Raw genomic sequence first — 13813 nt, 5'->3', positions numbered from 1 at the left:
GGGGGGGGTCCTAAAGCCCAAAACCCCTCTGGAGCCGCCACTGGCGATGGTCTAGGGGAAATGAGGGCTCCCCAGAAACTGTAAAAAATAGATTCTACCTTTTTTCAATTTCTATTGGGAGGTCCTGACCAACCACCCCTCCCCCAATGACCATGCAGTTGCACAAAAAGGCTGGCTGCGTTACCTTCCATTTAGCGGCGACGACGGTTCATGTATAATAGATGATAGTTTTACCACTGTGTTCAAATATTCTTTTGTGAAGATAATTCTAGTGCTTTAGAAACACATTTTCAGGTTAACAAAGATATCCTAAATCCGTATTCCACAACATGTATTTTAGATGGAAACTGATAATCTAATTTTTGGCTAAACCGCAAATGATAGACTTCTAAAGTTATATCGTATATAACCTTACAAAAGACACCACAAATAGTGATGACGTCGTACGCGTACACCGCAATATTAGGCGCGATATTTGTAGATCTATTTCTTGCGTCTGATTGGTAGAAGCTGTTCGGCGATGAGATTACAGCGCAATGTTGTATTTGTGAAAACTTATTTTGTTGAAATATTCATTTAACTATAGACTAAAGTGTATTGATTGTCATTTTTTAATCAAATTATAAGGAATAACCATGACTATTTGGGGTATTAAACGGTCTATACCCTGAAAAACCCCTGTGTGCACTTTGTTCATAAATCCGCGAAGGAGTTTATCAACAAAGTGTTTTTGTAGTAGAGGTGGTTCTGTTGTGAATGATAGTATTTACCAGGGTTACATAAGTGATAGAGTTTGAGTATTGATAAACATTGATGTGGTAAGTGATGTGATAAACATTGATGTAGTAAGTGATAGAGTTTGAGTATGTGATAAACAATGATGTATTAAGTGATAGAGTTTGAGTATGTGATAAACATTGCATGATGTAGTAAGTGATAGAGTTTGAGTTTGTGATAAACAATGATGTAGTAAGTGATAGAGTTTGAGTATTGATAAACATTGATGTAGTAAGTGATGTGATAAACATTGATGTAGTAAGTGATAGAGTTTGAGTATGTGATAAACAATGATGTATTAAGTGATAGAGTTTGAGTATGTGATAAACATTGCATGATGTAGTAAGTGATAGAGTTTGAGTTTGTGATAAACAATGATGTAGTAAGTGATAGAGTTTGAGTATGTAATAAACAATGATGTAGTAAGTGATAGAGTTTGAGTATGTGATAAATAAAGAACATACTGTTTTCTTGGTGGGCAGTGGTGTCCAGAAACGTTTTCTCATCATCGGTCTGTACTTCGGCCAGGTAACCTCCTAGTAACTTACACATTACCTGTAAAGATAAGGACCAATGGTTACAAAAATCCGGACTGTGTTGACGTAACATATACACAACCAACACATGTACAAAAAATACAGGTCTGGGATCCAACCAACATATTTACACAACCAACACATGTACAAAAAATACAGGTCTGGGATCCAACCAACATAGTTACACAACCAAAACATGTACAACACAACTAACACATGTACAATACAGGGCTGAGATCCAACCAACACATATACACAACCAACACATGTACAATACAGGGCTGACATCCAACCAAAACATATACACAACCAACACATGTACAATACAGGGTTGGGATCCAACCAAAACATATACACAACCAACACATGTACAATACAGGGCTGACATCCAACCAAAACATATACACAACCAACACATGTACAAAACAGGGCTGGGATCCAACCAACACATATACACAACCAACACATGTACAATACAGGGCTGAGATCAAACCAAAACGTATAAACAACCAACACATGTACAGTACAGGGCTGGGATCCAACCAACACGTATAAACAACCAACACGTATACACAACCAACACATGTACAGTACAGGGCTGAGATCCAACCAACACGTATAAAGAACCAACACGTATAAACAACCAACACATGTACAATACATGGCTTCGATCCAACCAACACATATACACAACCAACACATGTACAATACAGGGCAGAGATCAAACCAACACATATACACAACCAACACATGTACAATATAGGACTGAGATCCAACCAAAACGTATACACAATCAACACATGTACAATACAGGACTGAGATCCAACCAAAACGTATACACAACCAACACATGTACAATACAGGGCAGAGAACAAACCAACACATATACACAACCAACACATGTACAATACAGGACGGAGATCTAACCAACACATATCCACAACCAACACATGTACAATACAGGGCTGGGATCCAACCAACACGTATAAACAACCAACACGTATACACAACCAACACATGTACAATACATGGCTTCGATCCAACCAACACAAATACACAACCAACACATGTACAATACAGGGCTGGGATCCAACCAACACATATACACAACTAACACATGTACATCGTATTTGCTGCATCTTATTTGTATTTTAATTCAATATTTTCCAAAATATAAATTTTTACAAAACTTGATACATTTTGTTAATTGATTTGGGTATCATTTTTAATTCACACTATGATAGTGTATATTCTGTCAATTTGTATTCTTTGCTATATTACCATTGTATGTATATTCCACTTCATTGTGTTTTAATCCAAAGTCCTACGTATTTCTTGTGTGATATACAAGTATTCATTCACTATTAACTACGTCTTTTATTTACCTATTCTGAATACTACTTATCTGTGATCACATTGAATGCTTTTCACATATTAACATCATTTTTATATATATAAGTCCCGGGGGCCTTTGTAGGTAGGGGACTCACAATCACCTAGAAACCACGGATATGTATACTCTCTTTTTTTCTGTGATGATTATTACAGTTTAATTATTAATATATGTGATTATCTCCCTTTACTTGTAATATAATATGTTATGAATATTTTTAAAAATATTTGTCGCAAAAATAACTCTCAAGAGCTAGTTCCTTGTTACCTGTATGCGACGTTAAATAAAGTTTCTTGTATCTTGTTGTAATGCATGGCTAGGATCCAACCAACACGTATACACAACCAACACGTGTACAATACATGGCTAGGATCCAACCAACATGTATACACAACCAACACGTGTACAATACATGGCTAGGATCCAACCAACACGTATACACAACCAACACGTGTACAATACATGGCTAGGATCCAACCAACATGTATACACAACCAACACGTGTACAATACATGGCTAGGATCCAACCAACACGTATACACAACCAACACGTGTACAATACATGGCTAGGATCCAACCAACATGTATACACAACCAACACGTGTACAATACATGGCTAGGATCCAACCAACACGTATACACAACCAACACGTGTACAATACATGGCTAGGATCCAACCAACATGTATACACAACCAACACGTGTACAATACATGGCTAGGATCCAACCAACACGTATACACAACCAACACGTGTACAATACATGGCTAGGATCCAACCAACATGTATACACAACCAACACGTGTACAATACATGGCTAGGATCCAACCAACACGTATACACAACCAACACGTGTACAATACATGGCTAGGATCCAACCAACATGTATACACAACCAACACGTGTACAATACATGGCTAGGATCCAACCAACACGTATACACAACCAACACGTGTACAATACATGGCTAGGATCCAACCAACATGTATACACAACCAACACGTGTACAATACATGGCTAGGATCCAACCAACACGTATACACAACCAACACGTGTACAATACATGGCTAGGATCCAACCAACATGTATACACAACCAACACGTGTACAATACATGGCTAGGATCCAACCAACACGTATACACAACCAACACGTGTACAATACATGGCTAGGATCCAACCAACATGTATACACAACCAACACGTGTACAATACATGGCTAGGATCCAACCAACACGTATACACAACCAACACGTGTACAATACATGGCTAGGATCCAACCAACATGTATACACAACCAACACGTGTACAATACATGGCTAGGATCCAACCAACACGTATACACAACCAACACGTGTACAATACATGGCTAGGATCCAACCAACATGTATACACAACCAACACGTGTACAATACATGGCTAGGATCCAACCAACACGTATACACAACCAACACGTGTACAATACATGGCTAGGATCCAACCAAAACGTATACACAACCAACACGTGTACAATACAGAGCTATGATCCAACCAACACCTATACACAACTAACACATGTACAATACAGGGCAGAGATCAAACCAACACATATACACAACCAACACATGTACAATACAGGGCAGAGATCAAACCAACACATATACACAACCAACACATGTACAATACAGGACTGAGATCCAACCAAAACGTATACACAACCAACACATGTACAATACAGGACTGAGATCTAACCAACACATATACACAACCAACACATGTACAATACAGGGCTGGGATCCAACCAACACATATACACAACCAACACATGTACAATACAGGGCTGAGATCAAACCAACACATATACAATACATGGCTAGGATCTAACCAACACGTATACAAAACCAACACGTATAAACAACCAACACGTATAAACAACCAACACATGTACAATACAGGGTTGGGATCCAACCAACACATATACACAACCAACACATGTACAATACAGGGCTGGGATCCAACCAAAACGTATAAACAACCAACACGTATACACAACCAACACATGTACAATACAGTGCTGGGATCCAACCAACACGTATAAACAACCAACACGTATAAAAAACCAACACATGTACAATACAGGACTGAGATCCATCCAACACATATACACAACCAACACATGTACAATACAGAGCTATGATCCAACCAACACCTATACACAACCAACCCATGTACAGTACAGGGCTGGGATCCAACCAAAACGTATAAACAACCAACACGTATAAACAAACAAAACATGTACAATACAGAGCTGGACTCCAACCAACACATATACACAACAAACACATGTACAATACAGGGCGGGGATCCAACCAACACCTATACAGGGCAGAGATCAAATCAACACATATACACAACCAACACGTTAAATAAAGTTTCTTGTATCTTGTTGTAATGCATGGCTAAGATCCAACCAACACGTATACACAACCCCAAAACGTATACACAACCAACACATGTACAGTACAGGGCTGGGCCAACCAACACCTATACACAACTACCACATGTACAATACAGGGCTGGGATCCACCCACCACGTATAAACAACCAACACGTATAAACCACCAACACATGTACAATACAGGGCTGAGATCAAAGCAAAACGTATACACAACCAACCCGTGTACAATACAGGGCTGAGATCAAAGCAAAACGTATACACAACCAACCCGTGTACAATACAGGGCTGAGATCAAACCAACACATATACACAACCCCAACCAAAACATATACACAACCAACACATGCACAATACAGGGTTGAGATCCAACCAACACATATACAATATTGGGCTGATATCCAACCAACACATATATACATGGCTAGGATCCAACCAACACGTACACACAACCAACACGTGTACAATACCTGGCGAGGATCCAACCAACATGTATACACAACCAACCCGTGGACAATACATGGCTAGGATCCAACCAACACGTACACACAACCAACACGTGTACAATACCTGGCGAGGATCCAACCAACATGTATACACAACCAACACGTTTACAATACATGGCTAGGATCCAACCAACATGTATACACAACCATACAGGGCAGAGATCAAACCAACACATATACAATACATGGCTAGGATCTAACCAACACGTATACAAAACCAACACGTATAAACAACCAACACATGCACAATACAGGGTTGAGATCCAACCAACACATATACAATACTGGGCTTATATCCAACCAACACATATACAAAACCAACACGTGTACAATACAGGGCTGACTTCAAACCAACACCTATACACAACCAACACAGGTACAATACAGGGCTGAGATCAAACCAACACATATACACAACAAACACATGTACAATACAGGGCTGGGATCCAACCAACACCTATACACAACCAACACATGTACAATACAGGGCTGAGATCAAACCAACACATATACACAACCAACACGTGTACAATACATGGCTAGGATCCAACCAACATGTATACACAACCAACACGTTTACAATACATGGCTAGGATCCAACCAACATGTATACACAACCAACACGTGTACAATACATGGCAGAGATCAAACCAACACATATACACAACAAACACATGTACAATACAGGACTGGGATCCAACCAACACCTATACACAACCAACACAGGTACAATACAGGGCTGAGATCAAACCAAAACGTATACACAACTAACACATGTACAATACAGGGCTGAGATCAACCCAAAACGTACACACAACCAACACATGTACAATACAGGGCTGGGATCTAACCAACACATATACACAACCAACACATGAACAATACAGGGCTGAGATCCAACCAAAACGTATACACAACCAACACGTGTACAATACAGAGCTATGATCCAACCAACACCTATACTCAACTAACACATGTACAATACAGGGCAGAGATCAAATCAAAACATATACACAACCAACACATGCACAATACAGGGCTGAGATCAAAGCAAAACGTATACACAATCAACCCGTGTACAATACAGGGCTGAGATCAAACCAAAACGTACACACAACCAACACATGTACAATACAGGGCTGATATCAAACCAAAACGTACACACAACCAACAAATGTACAATACAGGGCTGGGATCCAACCAACCCCTATACACAACCAACACATGTACAATACAGGACTGAGATCCATCCAACACATATACACAACCAACACATGTACAAAAAGGGCAGAGATCAAACCAACACATATACACAACAAACACATGTACAATACAGGGCTGAGATCCAACCAACACCTATACACAACCAACACAGGTACAATACAGGGCTGAGATCAAACCAAAACGTACACACAACTAACACAAGTACAATACATGGCTAGGATCCAACCAACATGTATACACAACCAACACGTGTACAATACATGGCAGAGATCAAACCAACACATATACACAACAAACACATGTACAATACAGGACTGGGATCCAACCAACACCTATACACAACCAACACAGGTACAATACAGGGCTGAGATCAAACCAAAACGTACACACAACCATCACATGTACAATACAGGGCTGAGATCAAACCAAAACGTACACACAACCATCACATGTACAATACAGGGCTGAGATCAAACCAAAACGTACACACAACTAACACATGTACAATACATGGCTAGGATCCAACCAACACCTATACACAACTAACACATGTACAATACAGGGCAGAGATCAAACCAACATATATACACAACAAACACATGTACAATACAGGGCTGAGATCAAACCAACACAAATACACAACCAACACATGTACACTACAGGGCTGAGATCAAACCAAAACATATACACCACCAACACATGTACAATACAGGGCTGGGATCCAACCAACACATATACACAACAAACACATGTACAGTACAGGGCTGGGATCCAACCAACACAGATACACAACCAACACATGTACAATACAGGGCTGAGATCAAACCAAAACATATAGACAACAAACACATGTACAGTACAGGGTTGGGATCCAACAAACACGGATACACAACCAACACGTGTACAATACAGGTCTGAGATCCAACCAACACATATACAATACTGGGCTGATATCCAACCAACACATATACACAACCAACACGTGTACAATACAGGGCTCAGATCAAACTATCACAAATACACAACCAACACATGTACATTACAGGGCTCAATTCAAACCAACACATATACACAACCAACACGTGTACAAGTCAGGGCTGGGATCCAACCAACACATATACACAACCAACACATGTACATTACAGGGCTCAATTCAAACCAACACATATACACAACTAACACGTGTACAAGTCAGGGCTGGGATCCAACCGACACATATACACAACCAACACATGTTCAATACAGGGCTGGGATCCAACCAACACATATACACAACCAACACGTAAACACAATCAACACATGTACAATAAAGTACAGACACTGAAGGTTTGTTTAGCTCACAATAGCTCCTGTCCATGAAAGCTTGTCGTGGCTGAAGAGATAACATTGCTGATGTTTAATCCATCCGTTTGGACAGTCCGCGAGCACCAACACTTTAACACAAAAACATGCAAAATTATATCACTCTTTATTCCTGATATTTATCTTGAATAGTTTACGTTACAACCTGAAGACCGATTAAAAGAAAACAATGAGACAATTTCAGTTAGTGACCTCATAACACACTTGAAGTTGTTTAGTTTATTGCCAGTTCATATTATTTATTAGTTAATAATTCTGGGAAACATGGGGTCTGAACAATGAAATATCAGTATTTTGTAAAAAGAAGATATGACTATTTGGAATCTTAATTGCTAAATTTGGGCAGAGGGGAAAAAATGAAAAAATAAGTCTTAGAGTTATACATTACCATTGAAATGAACAGCAGTAAGAACCAGAAATGGTACGAAACACCACGTCATAGCCGACATTGTTCACAGATAATAGAGACACGCGTCACATTACCTACATGGCATACTGAATTGACTACGATACAGGACACGCATTGCGATATACTGATAAAGAGATAACCTGGTTATTTTCCTTGTAAATATTTAACAAAAAAATGTAAGACACAATAATGAGGAGGTGCGGGACATTTTACAGTGTTCATTAGGATATATAATGGCCTGTGTATTTACATATTTTAATGGATTAATAAAGTTTCCCCACACATTTTCCCGTAAAACTATATTTATAGGATATAAAAGATTTAGCCGCTTTCGACGTTGGTTATTATTCAGTCTAGCGGAAACTTGACTTAGTCACCCAAAACACCCATCATGAGGTCACCAGTACATGACCTGACGTACGAAAGCCCGATATATATACACTGTATATATAACATGTGTAATGTACTCGTTTGAGATCTTCATGACCCCGATTCCTAATGATACATCAGTAAGTTATGTCTTTTAACATTGATGAAAATATCCCAGGTAAAAAAAATGTCCTTTAAGATGTCAGGCTTTGAACAATTGGGCTGTGATGAAGAGTCGAAATTATTACAATATTGCTAATAACTCTCGAAATACCATTAAGTTGAGAAAAGTCTACAATCATTGTTATTTATTCATTTATCTATAAGCGACATTGCTAAGGAATTGAACCCAGAAACACAGTTTGCCGTTGTATACCCAACCCGTCAACCTGTAAGAATTGCTCAAAATTTATTTTCCTATGAGTTGCAATAGATACATCAACTAAATATTATTTTATTGACATAACATAAAATCAATTATTTTACTATATACTGTATTGTTAACCTACTGTCACTAAAGCAAATAAAAATAGTGCGGTACAAAACTGTGATCGTATCTTTCCCGCGTAATATGATCGCAACAATTGTAGGCGACGTCATCAATATTGACGTGAAGATTGTGACGTCATCACGTTTTTTCTGCCCGAGTGTCAGTTCGAAAGCAGCCGCACGCCACTGCAGTGTCAGTGCGAACTACTGCGGTGTGGTAAGTGTTACATGGCTCTTTGCTGTTATATTTGTTTAATTTTATGACTGACGAGTTATTTGTTAATTGGATTTCATTAAAAAATCATAGTTCAGACAACTCGACTTAATGCGTTACCTACTTCAGTCCGAAACAAATACTCGGCACTCAAAATCTTATCCGACCGCACTTTAACCGATATCTTAAATTCCAGAATTCATTTTACAATGACATTCATGTTCATATATTGGTTGTGTAAAAAGAACTTCTTATAATCCATACTTACCAACATGAAGAAAATGTTTAGAAATATCCCATTAGTAGTTAAGCATCTCATGATCTTGTCAAAACATTCTGAAAAGTATTCGCGATTTTCCTGGATTTACTAGATATACAGTGACTGTATTTCATGCATCTCTACAATATCTTTTTTTTTTTTAGTGCGTCACTGAATGCCTTGAAGTTGACTATGTAAATAATGAATTCTAAGTTCTAAGTGTATGGAATTTTTAAATGAAATGCAAATGTGTTGCCAAACTCTATGAATTATATCGTCTCCCTTCACAGCGTTTAATCCCCACTTATATCATTTTTTTGGATCACCTGTCTACAGGTGTTCTCTCAAAGTTATCCTGTTGCTTCAGGTTCCAATGGCGGCCGAGGACCTGGGCGATGTGTACCCCCGGGACCCGAAGAAATTGAATGCGTATACCTTGGTGAGTTATCATTGGTTAACGTTGGAGGATGTTACTTGAGACTGTACTGCGACATGGCTGGGAACAGCTAATCTATGGCGAATGTGGGGATATTTAGACCTCTGTGCCCCTTTTTCTATAAACTTGCGTAACTTTTCATAATGTTTTTATTTTATGGTGTTTTTTGGGTGTTTTTTTTTTTTTATCTCTAAATAGTAATATTTACCATAAATGGGATCTGGGACCTGTGAAATTGAATTGCGCGTGCTAATTCGATGCTTATATATTTACCTTTTAAAAAATGTTATAATCTTTCAGAAAATTAAATTTATTGATCAAATTTTTGCATCTAGTTCAAATAACTGGTCCCAACTGGTCCACTATATTGAAAAGCCCTATAACCGCATCGTTTTAAATTCAGGTAGAATTTGATGATGTGATCGGCGAGCCGCCCAGTCTACTCTCCCTGGACGGGGTTTGGGAAAAGTCGTCCCGCTCCTTCAACTTCACCAAGGACTTGTGCTACCTTATCCTCACCACCCTGTTCGGTATCCCTATCGCCGTACTGTGTGGTTTGAAGTTCGCCAGTCTCAGCTTTGGCAGCATCTGGTGCGTGACTCCATGTGTGAAGGCGTTCCACATATCTCTGGAGTCGATCCGCGGGGTCTACTCGGCTCTCGTCAAGTGTGTTTGCGACCCTTTCTGTGAATCCTTTGGCCATCTCTTCCGCAACATCCGCGTGAGGAAGGCTGATGTGTAGACTGGTGGTGGTGGTGGTGGTATTGTCGGGGATATATATATGAAAATCTCTTAAGCTCAACATCGGCGCCTGCATGCTAGAATGTTGTTGGTAAAAGTGTGTGATTTAGTATGTAAAAAGACTACAGAACCATGTCGTGATGTATTATGATGATAATATAGTATGTGTATTAAAATATATAGAATCGAAAATCGCTTTTGTTCCTTTTGCTGGCAACTGTATAACTGTCTATTGTGGTGGCTATATTTAGGGAGATTGGTACTTTTTCGGCTTTACGCTTATTCGAGCAGACGAAGCAAATTGACGCCGATTAATTGTCATAAATGGCGCATTGTCGCTTTTTACGCGGCGAGGCGAAAAATAGCACCGTTTGATTTGTCGCGGCATTAATTATAAAGAGTAAAATGAAATGAAATAAAATGTCGCTTTTTGCACAGCAACTATGACTTACATGACACATTGAAATTGATAAAAATACAATGTATTGCTACATTAGTCAGGCAAAGATTTTAAAATCGGATAAAGCAACATTTTATAGGGATTGAATCATGATTTCTTCAAGGCTAAAACAGGTATTAATTGGGGAATACTTACTTGCACGCCACCATTACAATGTAGCGAAGCGACTGTCGTTCATGTGAAGTGGGCATTTATGAATGTTAGCGCTTCATGTTGAATTGGTAATTTCCAGTTTTTATTTAAATATTTTATTTGTCATTAAAGGATTTTGACCAAGATATTTTACCTTTTGTAAAAATAAGCGAACCATCTTAAATTAATACCGAATCATCCATCAATGCGCGTTCAGAAGTATTTGTGACGTCACAGTGACGGATTTGTATATCAGTAGCTACGGTTCAGGAGCTACACCTATATGAACTACATACTTAGTACAATTCTCTACACATTTAAGCCGAAGAAAGGACGAAGACAAATCACTATTTACGTAAACATTGACATCGCATGACGACTCTGATATGACAGGGCTGCAAATAAGGTACGCATATAGAACAGCGGCTACACAGAATGAAACCTCCCTAATTGTAAGTGAACAGATGACTTCCAATAGTATGTATAAGAAGCACCACGTATAACGTTTTTTCAATTCACCAACAATCTGTCCCTCTGTCATCAACATCAGCAGTGTACGGTACCGGTGTGCCCTTCAGTATGTAGAAGATAGTACAAAGGCGCACTGTCAAGTAGAACGTGAAGTTTGTGGTTAACGTGTTTAAGGTAAAAGTTTAGGGCCTTAACAGCATGTGTGTTTGGAGTCCTGACTTTAATGTTTTGAGGTCAAAGCTGAGTGCAATGTCCGGGTGCAACATATTCCAGAGGCGAATGGAACGTGGAAAGAAGGATTGAGAATGGTAGTTAGATGCCGAATGTGGAATTACATATCTATGATTTCGGGAAGGAATCAGGATTTTGTCTTTTTCAATTGCCATGTGAATGATTTTGTAAAGCAAGATTAATGGGGTAAGATTTCTGCGAGTAATTGTTTAGAACGTTACTAACAGCTTTCTCTGATTTGTTTCAATCCTATTTTGATAATTTGTTTGCCATGGGTCCCATATTGTACTGCATTACTCCAGTTGTGGGCGTATATATGTCTTGTATGCAAGTTATTTTGTGTTGATTTGGTCTATTTTTACATTTCTGCGGATGAATCCGAGGTTGTTTTCTGCTTTGTTTGTGATGCCGGTGATATGCTGTTAAGGCCTAAATACTTTGCTGAGTTTGTGTGTATTAGTTCGATTCCGTGTAGTGTGTACTTGTGGATTACATGGTTTATTTCGCGGGGGACAGTTATAATTTCGCATTTTTCAGTGTTGAAGTCCATTAACCATTTATTTTCCTGGTTTTCTAGTAGATGTAGGTCTTTTTGTAGAGTTTGTGAGTCTGATTTAGAGGAGATGGCGATATAAATGATAGTGTCGCCAGCAAAAAAAGGCGAACCTGACTTTTAATTGAATTTGGTAAGTCATGATAAACATCAGAAACAGACAGGGGTCCAGAACCGAACCTTGGGGCCCACCTGGCAGAACTGGACAGACATTAGATTCATTATTTTCCACATTAACTTTTTGGCTACGATTCTCAAGGGATTTTTTTATTCAGTTAATAATTTGCGGGTTGATGCCGAAACGAGAAAGTTTGAAAGTAAGTCTTTGGTGGTCCACTTTATCAAAGATTTTTGAAAAATCCACAGCGGTTATATCAGTTTGTTTTCCTTCAGCTAGGTTATCGTTGATGTCAGTGGTGAAGGTGACAAGTTGGGATTCACAACTGTGTTTGGAGCGAACGCCGTGCTGGAGAGGGGTGGAAGGTTATGACTATCTAGATGTGACATGATAGATACGAGGATGTGTTCAAACACTTTGCTAAGTATACATGTAAGAGATATGGGGCGATAGATTTGTGGGTCGTTTTTGGCACTTATTTTAAAGCATGGAATCATATGTGCTGTTTTCCATTCTGCAGGGACATGGCCATTTTGAAGTGAGCTGTTGAAAATGTCTGCTTTGGTGGGTGAAATTTCGTGGAGGTTGTATGTGTTTGAGGAAGTTTGGCGAGGTTTTGTCAGGGCCTATAGCTTTGTTTGGGTTGAGATTTCCCAGCAGTTTGGAAACACCTAGAGCTGTACATATACTATTTGGAATGCG

General features: G+C 38.9%; 2 protein-coding genes across 2 annotated transcripts in view; one reads left to right on the top strand and one right to left on the bottom strand.

The window, feature by feature from the left end:
* Positions 1–8742, bottom strand: part of LOC110447640 (asialoglycoprotein receptor 2-like) — a 10321-nt gene extending 1579 nt beyond the window's left edge. The window contains exons 1-3 of the mRNA XM_021493480.1: positions 8618–8742; positions 8209–8300; positions 1242–1332 (exon numbers count right to left, since the gene is read on the bottom strand). Coding sequence (XP_021349155.1) covers positions 1242–1332; positions 8209–8300; positions 8618–8678 — 244 coding nt within the window. The 5' untranslated portion in view covers positions 8679–8742. The remainder of the gene's footprint in view (positions 1–1241; positions 1333–8208; positions 8301–8617) is intronic.
* An 836-nt stretch (positions 8743–9578) lies between these two features.
* LOC110447641 (caveolin-3-like) lies at positions 9579–11338 on the top strand. Its single transcript, XM_021493481.1, has 3 exons — positions 9579–9713; positions 10337–10408; positions 10809–11338. Exons 1-3 carry the CDS (start codon positions 9579–9581, stop codon positions 11145–11147), a joined length of 546 nt encoding a protein of 181 aa, XP_021349156.1. The 3' UTR covers positions 11148–11338.
* The last annotated feature ends 2475 nt before the right edge of the window (positions 11339–13813 follow it).

This window comes from Mizuhopecten yessoensis, unplaced genomic scaffold, assembly GCF_002113885.1.
Source record: "Mizuhopecten yessoensis strain PY_sf001 unplaced genomic scaffold, ASM211388v2 scaffold3555, whole genome shotgun sequence".
NCBI lineage: Eukaryota > Metazoa > Mollusca > Bivalvia > Pectinida > Pectinidae > Mizuhopecten > Mizuhopecten yessoensis.
The sequence above is the reverse complement of the archived record's forward strand: the minus strand, read 5'-3'. Positions and strand labels throughout refer to the sequence as shown.